General features: G+C 42.0%; 1 protein-coding gene across 4 annotated transcripts in view; it reads right to left on the bottom strand.

Moving 5' to 3' along the window:
• Positions 1-7,692, bottom strand: part of MLIP (muscular LMNA interacting protein) — a 189,333-nt gene extending 181,641 nt beyond the window's left edge. For all 4 annotated transcript variants that reach the window (XR_012715333.1, XM_075268378.1, XM_075268376.1 and 1 more), the window contains exon 1: positions 7,532-7,692. Coding sequence is in view for 3 of the 4 variants with exons in the window: in XM_075268378.1 (XP_075124479.1) it covers positions 7,532-7,591 (60 nt within the window). In the remaining variant the exon portion in view is untranslated. The remainder of the gene's footprint in view (positions 1-7,531) is intronic.
• Between the last annotated feature and the right edge of the window lie 8,491 nt (positions 7,693-16,183).

Genomic DNA, 16,183 nt, shown 5'->3' on the forward strand with positions numbered 1-16,183 from the left:
TGACATGCCTACCTATTCTTTCTTCTTCTTTTGGTGACGCCCTTCAGTCTTGGCTCTTCCCGGCTTCATCTTTATCTTCTTCCAATGGTTCAAATACGATTGGTTGAAATCTGGCGAGTGCGCAGTAGCGCTTCCTCCGGAGCTACTGCACACACTCTGGCGCCATTTTTCTCAATGGCAGTGCCGCCAGAGTGTGCGCAGTAGCTCCAGAGGGAGCACCTGATTTCAACCAATTGGATTTGAACAGCCGGAAGAAGATGAAAATGAAGTCGGGGAAGAGCCAAGACCGCAGGGCGTCGCTGAAAGAAGAAGAAAAAAGAGGTAGGAGTGCCAGAAGATGACACTGCAGGACTGTTAGTCTAGTCAGTTTGCAGTGACTGTGGGCAGTGTCACCATCCAGCTCGATCATGTTCCTAACAGCCCCTAAGGGAGAGGAGTCATACAACCCAAGATATGCCAGAGACAGCCCTGAGACAGGGATTATCAGCCTGTCTTCTGCACAAACTTAGTATCAGGAGGAGAGAAGGAATTCTATTTGCCAAGAACTGTTTTCCAGGACCCACCTCACAAAGTATCTGAGACCAAGAGACTTCCCTGCTGCCAGCCTTCAGACCCATCTATTGTAGTCAGTGTTCAAGTACTTCCTGGAAACTGTATCTCACGAGTCTCTTTAGAGGTGGAACATAGTTGCAGCCTTAAGCTGTTTGGAAGAAGAACCACTGGTTGGAGTAGAGGATAGTGTTGATCATAACTAGAGATGAGCGAACAGTGTTCTATCGAACACATGTTCGATCGGATATCAGGGTGTTCGCCATGTTCGAATCGAATCGAACACCGCGTGGTAAAGTGCGCCAAAATTCGATTCCCCTCCCACCTTCCCTGGCGCCTTTTTTGCACCAATAACAGCGCAGGGGAGGTGGGACAGGAACTACGACAACGGGGGCATTGAAAAAAATTGGAAAAAGTCATTGGCTGCCGAAATCAGGTGACCTCCATTTTAGACGAATAGTGGATTTCAAATCCAGGTCATATGAGAATGTGAACTTTGTGACTATGAGACAGGGATAGCTGTACAGGCAGGGATAGCTAGGGATAACCTTTATTTAGGGGGGAATGTTATTAAAAATAACTTTTTGGGGCTCTATCGGGTGTGTAATTGTAATTTTTGTGAGATAAACTTTTTCCCATAGGGATGCATTGGCCAGCGCTGATTGGCCGAATTCCGTACTTTGACCAATCAGCGCTGGCTCTGCTGGAGGAGGCGGAGTCTAAGATCGCTCCACACCAGTCTCCATTCTGGTCCGACCTTAGACTCCGCCTCCTCCAGCAGAGCCAGCGCTGATTGGCCGAAATCCGTACTCTGGCCAATCAGCGCTGGCCAGTGCATTCTATTGGCGTGATGAAGCAGTGCTGAATGTGTGTGTTTAGCTCAACTACTCCACCGGCGTAGTTGAGCTAAACACACACATTCAGCACTGCTTCACCACGCCAATAGAATGCATTGGCCAGTGCTGATTGAAGCAGAGCTGAATCTGTGTGCTTAGCTCAACTACTCCACCGGCGTAGTTGAGCTAAGCACACACATTCAGCACTGCTTCATCACGCCAATAGAATGCACTGGCCAGCGCTGATTGGCCAGAGTACGGAATTCGGCCAATCAGCGCTGGCTCTGCTGGAGGAGGCGGAGTCTAAGATTGCTCCACACCAGTCTCCATTCTGGTCCGACCTTAGACTCCGCCTCCTCCAGCCGAGCCAGCGCTGATTGGCCGAATTCTGTACTCTGGCCAATCAGCACTGGCTAATGCATTGTATTGGCGTGATGAAGCAGTGCTGAATGTGTGTGTTTAGCTCAACTACACCGGTGGAGTAGTTGAGCTAAGCACACAGATTCAGCTCTGCTTCAATCAGCGCTGGCCAATGCATTCTATTAGCTTGATGAAGCAGAGTGTGCACAAGGGTTCAAGCGCACCATCAACTCTGATGTAGCAGAGCCAAGTGTGCACAAGGGTTCAAGTGCACCCTTGGCTCTGATGTAGCAGAGCCGAGGGTGCACAAGGGTTCAAGTGCACCCTCGGCTCTGCTACATCAGAGCTGAGGGTGCGCTTGAACCCTTGTGCAGCCTCGGCTCTGCTACATCAGAGCCGAGTGTGCGCTTGAACCCTTGTGCACACTCTGCTTCATCAAGCTAATAGAATGCATTGGCCAGCGCTGATTGAAGCAGAGCTGAATCTGTGTGCTTAGCTCAACTACTCCACCGGTGTAGTTGAGCTAAACACACACATTCAGCACTGCTTCATCACGCCAATAGAATGCATTGGCCAGCACTGATTGGCCAGAGTACGGAATTCGGCCAATCAGCGCTGGCTCTGCTGGAGGAGGCGGAGTCTAAGGTCGGACCAGAATGGAGACTGGTGTGGAGCGATCTTAGACTCCGCCTCCTCCAGCAGAGCCAGCACTAATTGGCCAAAGTACGGAATTCGGCCAATCAGCGCTGTCCAATGCATTCCTATGGGAAAAAGTTAGCTTGCAACAATCGCAAACTGACAGGGATTTCCATGAAATAAAGTGACTTTTATGCCCCCAGACATGCTTCCCCTGCTGTCCCAGTGTCATTCCAGGGTGTTGGCATCATTTCCTGGGGTATCATAGTGGACTTGGTGACCCTCCAGAGACGGATTTGGGATTCCCCCTTAACGAGTATATGTTCCCCATAGACTATAATGGGGTTCGAAACCCGTTCGAACAGTCGAACAGTAAGCGACTGCTCGAATCGGATTTCGAACCTCGAACATTTTGGTGTTTGCTCATCTCTAATCATAACCAACTTAAATGTACATTAGACAGCTTAAGATGGAAGCGGAAAGCCTCCTCCTCCACAAGAATGCCATCTTATTCTGTGAACAGGATATCCTATGATACTGATGGTTATGCAAATGCATTATCTAGTGATGAGCAGTGCATCCCATACAACAGCAGAAGAGTGTGGTTCATCACTGTGTTCTGCAATCGAACACACTGCCTAACTACAACTGTTAATTCTAACCAGTCATCTGTAACATGTTCTATCATGAAAGGATTGCATATTTTGTACTGCCATGATATACTTCTGTAAAGAGGACTTCAGTGATGAATGATGTGTCCATGTCCTTTTTCACTGATGGGCATCCTTAGAAGACCTGCAGAGATTTGTGTCTGGGTGGGAAAAGACAGGCCGGACACATTGTTGCGTTGGTCATGAAGAAGTACTGTACAGTGCCAGCCACAGTGGAGCAACACTATTGTTCCCATCATAGTGCTGGCAAGTAGACACCAGTAGCTGAATACAGAATCATAATTTGAATGCAGTCAGAATATAGCAGAAACTGTAGTTTTGCAAATTCTAGAGGACCTTATGGTGGAGAACACTGCTTAAAGAACTAGACATTTGATAGATAAGACAAAATTAACCAATATGGTTATTTTGCACTGGGATAACCAAAAAGTCATAATATGTGATAACATGATGTTGCATATTGGATAGCGGACATGGGTTACTTTGGATTACTGTACTTGTACTTTAATGTACTGCACTTGATCACCTACATTAACGTTTACCATCAGAGTTTTAGAGCTTCCCTGTTTTTGTAACTTATTCATAGAAGTGAATGGGAGTCACAGATACAGTGGACTTTGCTGTTTCCATAAAACGCAACCCCTACTGACAGCCTAGATGTGAATGCCACTGCTGGCTGGATGTAGGATTGACCACAAAAAGGAGTCTGGAGGGGTTCATTTTAGAGATATGTGGGACACATATATATCAGAAATTTAGAAGAAGGGCATCACTGGAGAATCTTCAAGCAGCACAAGGAACACCCCCTGTGCTGTTTGAACACAGGCGGACCTCCACCTGTGCTGTCTGGAGACTCATTGCATACAGAGAAAATCACTGGAATGGTGACGCAGAGAAGTATTCTAAAGGTAGAGAAAGAATAGCCTTTCTTAGGGTTTCTCCCATCTTAGTCTTTCAGCCAGGCTGTATGTAGTGTCTGCTTCTCACTTCTTGTATTTCTCTCCCTCCCCTCCTGCTGAATTGGACACAGAACACTTAAGCAGAACAGATAGTATGTAGATTCTTGTACAGAATGACTCAGTGTTATCTGTTTGTTTACATAGAGAGATAACAGACTCATCTTTATCAGTAAACTGCAATTAGCTGAACGGATTGCCTTTCCGGCACTGAGTAAATGATGTCACTTGTCCAATTTCCTGGGTCTATAGTTATAGCAATGCTGTGTAAACAATGCGAGGAATAAATTAACATACAAAGGCAAACAAAGCAGAATTTCTAAAGCAATATATTTTAGAAAAAGTCTTCAATTTACATAAGCTACCAGTACAGATAATATCCTTCAGGTGGGACAACCTCTTTAACCCCTTCCCGACATGCGCCGTAATAGTACGGCGCATGTCGGGTCTGTAACTATGGCGACCGCCCAGGAGCCGGGCGGCCGCCATAGCCGCCGGGTGTCTACTGCTTTAAGCAGTAGACAACCGGCTCTAATGCCTCCGATCGGTCCCCGGACCGATCGGAGGCATTAACCCCTCCGGTGCCGCGGTCAAAGGCGCCGGAGGCGCCATTTTCCCGGCGGCGCATGGGCGCCGCCATTTTGGCCGGGATCGCCGGCTCCTGGAGCATGCTCCAGGGCTGACATCCCGTTGCCATGACAGCCGGGAGCCTTGTACAGGCTCCCAGGCTTGTCTGCAAATCCTCTCTTTTGCAGGCTGGTCTATGCAGCCTGCAAAAGAAAGGATGCTTTTTTGCAATGCATTGCAATGCATTAGCATTGTAATGCATTGCATTAGTGATCAGACCCCCTGGGGTTCAACACCCCTAGGGGGTCTAATAGATGCAAAAAAAAAAAAATATATATAAAAAAATATAAAAAGAATTAAAAGTTCAAATCACCCCCTTTCCCTAGAACACATATAAAAGTAGTTAAAAACTGTGAAACATATGAAGAGCTCAACGGAAAAATGTCCTAAGTCCACATTTTGTCATATTTCAAATTATTACCTAGAAAGCTTCTTTGTACCTCGTTCTATGCATTGGGTTTACAAGGTACCTAGGATTAATGACCTAAGTCCATATATTTCAATGCAGAAGAATTTACATTCAATGAAATAATGGCCTAAGTCCAATACAAACTTACTTACTTCACTCTCGTTGGTCATTTTTTCATTGAAATCGTGACTTCCGGTCTGTTGTTTATATTAGTGTAAAAACTTTGTCTTATTGTTTAAAAGGCTCTAAATCGACTTTTGCACATATTTAGCGCCGAAAAGGGAGGCAGGTAATTATTATTCTTCATCGTTTAATAATAGTAGTAATTAATTAATAATATTAAATAAATAATATTTATACATGAAGCTGCAATTTTTTTAATAAATAATACAATTTATGATTAGGATTAACGGTGTTCATTAGCTGATTACATTGGATAGATATATTCCACAATAATGCCCGTTTGCTTTAGGCTAAAACTTTAAATTTCGTTTTTCTCACAATATTGATTTTTGGACTTAGGCCATTTTTCCGTTGAGCTCTTCATATACATGTTAGGTATCCCCGCGTCCGAAATCGCCCGCTCTACAAATCTATAAAAATATTTTTCCTGTACGGCCGTCGAAATATGGCGACTTTTAGAAAAAAAATTTTTTAACACAGTTTTGGAATTTTTTTTAGGGGTCAAAATGTAAATAAAACCATATAAATTTGGTATCCCTGGAACCGTACCGAAACACAGAATATAGGGGACATGTCATTTTGGCTGCACAGTGAACGCCGTAAAACCAAAGCCTGTAAGAAAGTCGCAGAAATGCATTTTTTCTTCAAATCCACCCCATTCTGAATTTTTTTCCTGCTTCCCAGTACATTATATAAAATAATTAATGGTAGCATCATGAAGAAAAATTTGTCCCGCAAAAATTAAGACCTTATATGGCTCTGGGAGCGGAGAAATAAAAAAGTTATGGGGTTTAGAAGGAGGGGAGTCAAAAACGAAAAACGAAAATCAAAAAATGCCATCGGCGGGAAGGGGTTAAGGCTATTCTGACATTGTAGTACTGAAAAAAGGGATTCTAATGATAGAATCCCTTTAACAGCAGCCTCCATGATCAGACCAGACCAGAGAACAATATCTTGGGCCTCCACTCCAATCTCTCCTTTTTGCTTCCCTGTAAATCGCTGCAATACTTGTCACTGCTACCATCTAGAGTAGCAAAGGTAGAGCCTAAAAGTACTGACCATCAGTTGCAACAAGCTAAGAATTGTTCACACTATGTTGTTGTGCAACAGCTAGAAGTCCACAAGTTGAGGAACACAACTCTAAGAAGTAGACATATGAGGAACAACAAGATAGGACTAACCAGTAGGGTTAAGGTGATATAGGCAGGTTTAACTAGTAGTGTTATGTTGTGGTGGGATAAAATAAAAGCGATGTAACAATGGGAACATCATTGTTACATAAATAATTCATAAAATTCCCATACTGTTGAAATGTGACAGAAACCACTTAGTAACTGGTCGCGTAATCTCTAATGAAAACAAACAGCCAGCCGCTGTGTTTGATGTAGAGTGGTTCCTGTCAGAGCTGAGCTTTCACAACAAGCTATAAATATGACATCTGAGGTTGAGAAAGGAACCTAAAAAGAAACATGAGATAGGTGGGGTATGTGCTGGAAAAAAACACGCCGATGATGACAGAAAAACTGCAATATAAAAGTATCAAACGGGGAAGTAAAACATGGAGACATGAACTACATTACTTGTAAATTTTAAGTATGTGATATTTTTAAGTTTGAGTACGTTTAACATCTGAAATCACAAAGTAAACATACAGTAATTTGCTAAATTTTAGGCAGTCACGGGAAAATGCTACAAAAAAAAAAATCAAAGTGAACAGAAAAGAAATCTAAATCAAATCAGTATTTGTTGTCCTGATCTCAACATCATTCAGTCTGTCTGGGATTACACAAGGAGACAGAAGGATTTGAGTAAGCCTACGTCTATGGTAGATATGGTTAGTTCTCAAAGATGTTTGCAGCAACATCCCTGCCAAGTTCACCCACACAAACTGTCTGCAAGTGTACCCAGAAGAATTGATGTTGTTTTGAGGGCAAAGTTTGGTCATACCCAATATTGATTTCATTTATGTCTCTTTTGTTCATTCACTTAGTTTTTTTAAAGCAATCAACACAATTATTAACGCTTCTATTTCTGAAAGATTTTTTTCTTTGCAGCATTGATCTTACTTCTGCCTATACCTTATATAAATATAGATATATAAGATATATTAATAAGATATATAAATAGATATATAAAACACAGCTACAGCTGACAGTATTGTGTTCCCAGCCTCTAATATCCAATTCCCTAGCAGGTGTATACAACTGGAGTTTCTGAGCAGCGAATACAACTCCCACTCCACAACAGCTGCCTGGCTTACTTAGACATATACATGTTTCTAGAGCAATATGTGGTCATTCTTACCGTACATGTCTCTTTTAACGTCTCGTCCAATAGGGACTTATTTTTCTTTTCAGAATCCATTTAAACAGTAAACCCTTGGTGAAGGAGATCCATCTTGTTACTTGTTAGTTATCACTGTTCTTCTTGAGTCCCAGCACTCCCAGACTGTCCTACAGATAACTTCTTGTTAACACTGCTTTCCAATTATAGGTCCATGAAGCACACAAATAGTACAGCGTCCCGGGAGAAAGGAGGCAGCTGGCTTCAGATAACAATTCACATAAAGCCAAGCTCGATTTCAGTGCTATACTTTCCCATTTCTATCTACATTACTGTGGTTTCCTTCTGTGGTCAATGCTGAAACACATCATTAAAACTATATGTGGATAAACTGCTTTATAATACATAAGTTATTTCATATGAACGCACATATAAACCTAATAAATATAAATATATTCGGTGCTTTACTTTCCATGCCAGAGGAGAAATATGTTGGCAAGCTGCTCTGTTTATGACACTCTGACATGTTGCAGCAGAAGGTGATCACTCACCTCCTGTATGTTCTCCATCAATTACCATGTTATATGTTTTGGTAACTAAGGATCTACTGTATGTTCCTCTTAAAGTGACGTGTTACAGCGCAACACCGTCATTGTCAAATAAATAAATGATGGTTGAAATCTCGCAATAGGCGGTCTCTGCCTTGCCTGTGGCTATTAGAGAATCCAGCTCAAAAAACCTCCTCCCATTGAAATCAATGGGAGCCAGTCATTTCCTTTTACATGACATGCTCTTTCTTCAAGCGGATTCCGCAGCTGATTCAACTGCGGACATCCGCCACGCGACACCTCCCTCCCGACTAGACCCATTCATTTGGGCCTAATCCGGAGTGGAATCCCACTCCGCACTGGCATCCAGGTGCGGCTACCGTTTTTGATCTGGAATCTGAGGCGGCCTCCACGTCAAATTCCGGACCAAAAAACCCAGTCTGAACTCAGCCTATAGGTTGGTGACTACTGCTCTAAATGAACCACTTTACCAGTAAATTCTTTACCTCAGATAATACCATACATAAGTGATTTTCAACATTTTGATCATCCTTACATGACACGGAACTCTTTTATAAATGACTGTTAAATATTAATACAATCGGGCAGATTTAATAAAGTCAGCAGAATAATGCCTTAATTTGTGCAAGAAAACTATGCTATGCACCATATTTATAATATATTTTAGAAACGTATCCAACTTGTAGAACATGAGGGCCTAGCAGGAAAGGGTCAAAATAGAGCAAGGCTGTATATGTGCCAGCAGTGAGTCACATAGGGCACATAGTAAGTTTACTAATAGATGGTATAACATTAGACTAGACAGTACAAATGAAACACTAGATTTACTGTACTACCCAGCAGCAGCCACTGTGATAAATCTGGCACATTTTATGGCCGCGTTCACATCAAGCTTTTAGTATCCATTAAGCAGACTCATTTAACTGATACAAAGAGGAGAAATGCAAAAAATCTGATGCAAACAGATGTCAAAAATTAGAAAAGATCTGTTTTTTTTTTTGTTTTTTTTTATCTCTGTATAAATGGATGTTAATGTTATAAATAAAGAAATATGAAATTTAAAGCAAAAGAAAACTATGAGATACATATCTTTGTAGTACTCAGTTTCTCAATAGTACTCAATAGTTCCATTTTTGGAAATTACAGCATGTCAGTTATAACTATGAAAATGCCAACGGTTTCCCTATAGTATGATGGAGGCAAAAAGTCCACCGAGGAAAACTCAGCAGATTTTATGTGAAAAGCGCTGCAGGAAAAACTGCAATGCATTTCCACCATGTTTTTTTTCACGCACCGCTTCTCTGTGGCCTGCTACATGGGGCCTTAACCTAAAATAATGAAAGAGATTATCCAGGATTAGAAATCAAGTCTGTTTTCTTACAGACCACTAGGCAGGCAGTGACCTAGTGGTTATATGGTCATGCGACAGCACAGTCCCAACTACATTTCTGGATGTGATATCACTTCTTGAGAAGAAGTAGACCTCTTTCTAAAAGAAAGCAGACATGTTTTCTATGAAAAGCGCTGTGGGAAAACTACAATTCATTTCATCTGCGTTTTTTCCCACAGTGCTTTTTGGCTGTTGCCCACTATATAGGACCTTAGCCTAAAGTAGGATGGATGCTTCATATATTTGCTTTTAAATAACCTTGGCTGGAGATGCTTAGCTTACAGATGTGGCCATCTTCAACTTCAATCTGCTGCACCTTGATCGCTCACAACAATGGCCATTGAAATAAATTCTATACAATTAAGTTAAAGTAATTAGTAGAGATGAGCGAGTACTGTTCGGGTCAGCCGATCCGAACAGCACGCTCGCATAGAAATGAATGGAAGTGGCCGGCACGCGGGGGGTTAAGTGGCCGGCCGCTGTCAAAGTGGAAGTAGCAGGTGCATCCATTCATTTCTATGGAGCGTGCTGTTCGGATCGGCTGATCCAAACAGTACTCGCTCATCTCTAGTAATTAGCAAATGTTTATTAATAGAGATGAGCGAGTAGTACTTGATTGAGTAGGTATTCGATCGAATACTACGGTATTCGAAATACTCGTACTCGATCGAGTACCACTCGCTATTCGAATGGAAAAGTTTGATGCAGAACCAGCATTGATTGGCCGAATGCTATACAGTCGGCCAATCAACGCTGGTTATTCTCCTACCTTTAGAAGTCTTCTCCGTACAGTTTCCCCGCGGCGTCTTCTGGCTCTTCATTCACTCTGCCAGGCATCGGGCCTGGGCAGAGCTGACTGCGCATGCCCGCTTGTAGTGCGGACATGCGCAGTCGGCTCTGCCCAGGCCCAATGCCTGGCAGAGTGAATTCAGAGCCGGAAGATGCCGCGGGAACACTGGACGGAGAAGACTTCTCGGAGGATCCAGCCCGACCCTCACTCGTGGACTTGGTAAGTATAATTTGATCAAACGTTGCCTACCCCTGAAACGAGCATTTTCCCCCCATAGACTATAATAGGGTTCGATATTTGATTCGAGTAGTCGAATATTGAGGGGCTACTCGAAACGAATATCGAATCTCGAACATTTTACTGTTCGCTCATCTCTATTTACAATGTTTTAATTAATTGAGTCCTATGCAAATTATTAAAATCTGTTAAATAATCTATCATGACTCCCTTGTACATATGATACCCTACTGTATTGTTGATTGAAGCCTCATTTTTTATTTCTCTGACCCCTAGGATTGTAATTTTTTTTCCCCCTCCATTTGGATTCAGCTTTTTGCCTGCTCATCCTAACCATTGACTCTTTATTTTTGTTTTCACTTTTACCTGCAGCTTTGGTAATTTCCCGTCTGTATGTTAATAAGGGGCTACAGAGAGATCAGGGATTATTTGGAGCTAGTGCATAACTACTTGAAAGGTGGATTTAACAGGATTTGTAAAACTCTGTGCTCCAATTTGAACATTATCAATCCAACTCAACATGGTGAGTCTGTGATACTATTCCAAGGCATGACCAAGCAATTAACTTTTGTAAATGCTCCAGTAGGATAAATTTTTCACCATTTCTCACAACAATTACAAATGTAGTATTTTTGAGAGACATAGCATTTCCATTTATTTATTTATTTTTAAGTGAGAACAGTGTTCAACCTGCTTAAACCTTTTATTTCCTTTTATTGTCAAGCCTTTATTTTCCAGATTTATCCACGCAGAGTGATTTCTAACATTAATATAGGATTATTTGTAAATCACAAGAGGTAATGTAAAGCTGATGTATGTCTAAGAATGATCAACACAGTTTGATATCTAAACAGTTCAGATCTATAAAAATGAAGTAAACTGTGTTCACTTGTAAATTCACGATCCTAGCTAAACTTAAATGCAATGTGCAAAGACACACAAATACCACAGACAAAAAAGATGGAACAAAAAATGATGGTGAAGGATTGATTGATTGGCAAACCAGAGACTTAACCAAAATCTTCTGCGAATAGCGACTTATAACTGGTAGGTCCATAAGGACCAAACTAACTGAAAGGCTTTTAGTCTATCTTGGATTGGGTGTTCTAAGGTTATCATTTCTTACACCATAATGCCAGAGGAACCAATCAGATAATCAGAGTTCTTAAAATCTGCGGAGACCAGCTGTGTGGTATTATTACACACATGTACAATATGAACCTGAAGCTGGGAGTGGTACGACAACTGTGGAAAACAACTTGTGTGGTACCTGTTCCAAAGACACTTTATCCAACTGACCTCAACGGCTACAGACCTGTAAGCATTGACAACCCTCTTGATGAAGGTCCTAGAGAGACTGGTCCTGACACATCTCCAACCTCTAGTGAGCTCTGCTATGGACCCCTTCCAGTTTGCCTTTCGGCCGGGCATTGGGGTAGATGACGCCATCATCCACCTTCTTCACAGAGCTCTTTCTCACCTGGAGAAACCAGGGAACACTGTGAGAATAATGTTCTTTGATTTCTCCAGTGCTTTCAACACCATTCAACCATGGCTACTGAGAGACAAGCTGGACCTTGTTGGAGTGGACCATCACCTGTCCAACCGGATTCTAGACTACCTCACAAACCGACTTCATTATGCGAGAGCCTGGGGCTGTGTGTCTGACACTGTGATCTTTAGTACAGGGGTACCACAAAGTACAGTTCTTTCCTCTTTCCTCTTCACACTGTACACTGCTGACTTTATGTGCAACTCATCCAGCTGTTACTTGCAAAAGTACTCAGATGACTCTGCTATAGTAGGCCTCATCACAGACGGAGACAAAAGGGAGTACAGAGACTTAAACCTGGACTTTGTGGAATGGTGTCAGCGGAACCACTTCAGGATTAATGCTGGGAAGACCAAGGAGATGGTGGTGGACTTTAGTAAGTGGAGTGGAGAAATCCGATGGACAAGCATTGCGATAGTCAAGACCTATAAGTACCTGGGTGTGCTCCTCAATAATAAGCTGGACTAGGCTGACCACCTGGATGTGCTGCACAGAAAGGGTCACAGCAAGCTCTATCTGCTCAAGAGGCTGAGGGCCTTTGGGGTCCAGGAGGTATTTCTTAGGGCCTTTTTCAACTCTGTGGTAGCATCAGCCATCTTCTTTGGAGTGGCCTGCTGGGGGAGCAGTATATCAACCAGGGACAGAAATAGACTTGACAGGCTGGTTAGAAGTGCCAGATCTGTCCTGGGGATCCCCCTGGACCCAGTACAGGTGGTTGGTGACAGAAGGATACTGTCCGTGGTGATGTCCATACTGTAGAACAACTCCCATCCCATGTATGAGACCATATTGGGCAGTACTGCTTCACCCCAAGTGTGAGAAGGAACGCTATCAGCGGTCCTTCCTCCCAGCCACAGTCAGGCTGTATAATCTACATCAGGCTAAGCGAAGATCACCCCGCACAAAGAAGTAAATGATCCTGAAGTGTCTCTTTTCTTTTTTGTTGCTATGACTCCTAGTATATTTTCTGCTATTCTGAGCTTGTATGTGTTCTTTCTTGTAATATATTACTGTATTATCCATGCTGCTGTAATACACTGAATTTCCCCATGGGGGGACTATTAAAGGATCTTATATTATCTTATGTAGTGATCCAAAGTAGGAAGGGAGGGTGTCTGTTTCCAGTGATTGACAGTGAGACAATTTTCTGCCAAGAGAAAATGAAAAAGAAGCTACAAGGATTTCTTCCGAGTTGGTTGGTGATGACCTGCCTGATGCGAGTTTTAACCTCTAACCAGAATGAAAGGATGAGGTTAGTAAATCCAAAAGATGTGTCCTGTCCATCAAAAAGTCTGCTTATCAACTTTGAGATAAGAAGATAGCAGGTAAAGTTTGTGAGAGAGGGAAATGGGAAACCCCTTCAAGTTTAATATGTAGAGAGAATCAAAACTATGTCATTTGTCTGGCTAATGTATCTTTTGGCGAAATCCCATCTGCATCCATTACAGTACTTGTGTGACCTCAAGGGAGATCAGGTAGTCAGAAGCACCTTCTTTATCATTACTTGCTTTGATGGAAGTTGTGTCCTCATTACACTACTACCTCACAACTTAGAAGAACAAGGTAAAATTCCCTATAGTAGCAACTTCATTCTTATTAGAGTTTTCTAGCTAAAGAAAACCTTGTCCACAAGTAATCAGAGCATTATTCAGACAGTAACTACGACAGCATTGTTGTATTCTTATTCTTATTCTTATTCTTATGGTAGAGTTGGAATGGACCTCAAGGGCCATCGGGTCCAACCCCCTGCGAGTGCAGGTTTTCCTAAATCATCCCAGCTATATGTTTATCCATATTCCGCTTGAAGATTTCCATTGATGGAGCGCCCACCACCTCCCGTGGCAGCCTATTCCACTCTCTCACTACCCTCACTGTCAGAAAGTTTTTCCTAATGTCTAATCTGTATCTCTTTCCCTTTAGTTTCATCCCATTGCTTCTTGTACTTCCTTGTGCTAATGAGAATAGGGTCGATCCCTCTGCACTGTGACTACCTTTCAGATATTTGTAGACTGCTATTAAATCTCCCCTCAGCCTTCTCTTCTGCAAACTAAACAATCCCAGTTCTTTTAGCCGCTCCTCATAGGACATGGTTTGCAGACCTTCCACCATTTTGGTTACTCTTCTCTGGACTTACTCCAATATATCGATGTCTTTCTTGAATTGAGGCGCCCAGAACTGTACACAGTATTCCAGGTGTGGTCTGACCAGGGAAGAGTACAGCGGAATAATGACCTCTCTTGATCTAGATTCAATGCTTGTCTTAATACATCCCAGAATTTTATTAGCCTTTTTTGCAGCAGCACCGCACTGTTGGCTCGTGTTGAATTTGTGATCTACTATTATGCCCAAGTCCTTTTCCCCTATGCTATCACTTAGTTCTATTCCTCCCATACTATATATGTTTTTTACATTTCTGTTACCCAGATGTAGAACTTTGCATTTGTCCCTGTTAAATACCATTTTGTTCGCCTCAGCCCATTGTTCCAGTGTGTCTAAGTCCTTTTGAATACACTCTCTCTCCTCTCTAGTGTTGGCTATTCCTCCTATCTTCGTATCATCTGCAAATTTTATGAGTTCCCCAATAATTCCATCGTCCAGATCATTTATAAAGATATTAAAAAGTACTGGGCCCAGAACAGAGCCCTGCGGCACCCCGCTTTTGACTTTCTTCCAGTTCGATGTGTAGCCATTTAGTATTACTCGTTGTGCCCGATCATTAAGCCAGTTGTGAATCCACCTAACTGATTTTTTGTCAAAGCCATACTTAATCATTTTTTCAATAAGAAGGTTATGTGATACTTTATCAAATGCCTTACTGAAGTCAAGATATACTATGTCCACGGCATTCCCTTGGTCCAACCATTCAGTGATTTTGTTGTAGAAGGAAATCAGGTTAGTCTGACAAGATTTATTGGTCATAAAGCCGTGCTGGCTCTGGTTAATTAATGCCTTCCCTTCCAGGTACCGAAGTAAATGTTCCTTGACAATTTGCTCAAAGATTTTTCCTGCTATCGAGGTCAGACTTACCGGCCTGTAATTTCCTGGATCGTCCCTTTTCCCCTTTTTGTAGATGGGGACAACATTTGCCCTTTTCCAATCTAAAGGGACCACTCCTGTTTCCCATGACTTACTGAAGATTATAGCAAGGGGTTCTGTTATTTCCTCTGCTATCTCTTTCAGGACTCTAGGGTGTAAATCATCTGGTCCTGGGGACTTGGTTTCCTGTAACTTGGCTAAGTGCTCTCTTACCAGACCTTTGCTTATAGTCAGTTTGGAGTCCTCCTTCCCCTCATCTCCATTAATGTCGATATTTCCATTAGTTTCTTGGGAGAAGACGGATACAAAATATGAATTTAGTAGCTCCACCTGCTGTTCCACCATGTTAACTGTTTCTCCTTTGTCATTTTTCAGGACTCCAATGGTCTCCTTCACTTTTCTTTTGCTTTTAACATATCCCCAAAATCCTTTTACCTTACTCTTTGCCTCTTTTGCAAGCTTCAATTCGTGTTCAGCCTTAGCTCCTTTGATGCATGTCTTACAGAGTCTGCAGACTGCTGTGTACTCTTCCTTAGGTATAGTTCCCATCTTCCACTTTTTGTATGCTTCCTTTTTCCTTTTTAGCAGGTTATGTAATTTTTTGGTCATCCATCCTGATATTTTTAGGTGCTTCCCATTTTTCTTCCTTCTAGGTATTGTTAGTTCCTGTGCTTTAATGATTTCCCTATGGAAGATTTCCCACCCTTGTTGTAGTGATTTCAAGAATTGGAAGAACCACATGAAAAACATAATCTTGAGATTTGACTACATCTATAATGAAGAACATTAAATTGACCTATTGTAAATCATTTCACACATATTTAGCTAATGCTTACAACCTAAGCAGAACATTTTTATTGTCATCACAATGTTTTTAACACATCTAACATTGCAGCAGACATGAATTATGCTTTCATATCCTCCTTTATTATTCTTTCAGTGTTAGTTTCCCTGCCAGTCAAATACAAATCAGGAATATATTTTCTGCCGATGTTGCTTTAAACTTTCTGTGCTAACCTGAGAAGCTTCTGCTTCTTCTCCAATTATCAGTTAGGAGACCTCTTTAAACTTCCTTTCTTTTCATCGCATGCCTACAATT

The sequence above is a fragment of the Leptodactylus fuscus genome, chromosome 3 (genome assembly GCF_031893055.1).
Source record: "Leptodactylus fuscus isolate aLepFus1 chromosome 3, aLepFus1.hap2, whole genome shotgun sequence".
In the NCBI taxonomy this organism is placed as follows: domain Eukaryota; kingdom Metazoa; phylum Chordata; class Amphibia; order Anura; family Leptodactylidae; genus Leptodactylus; species Leptodactylus fuscus.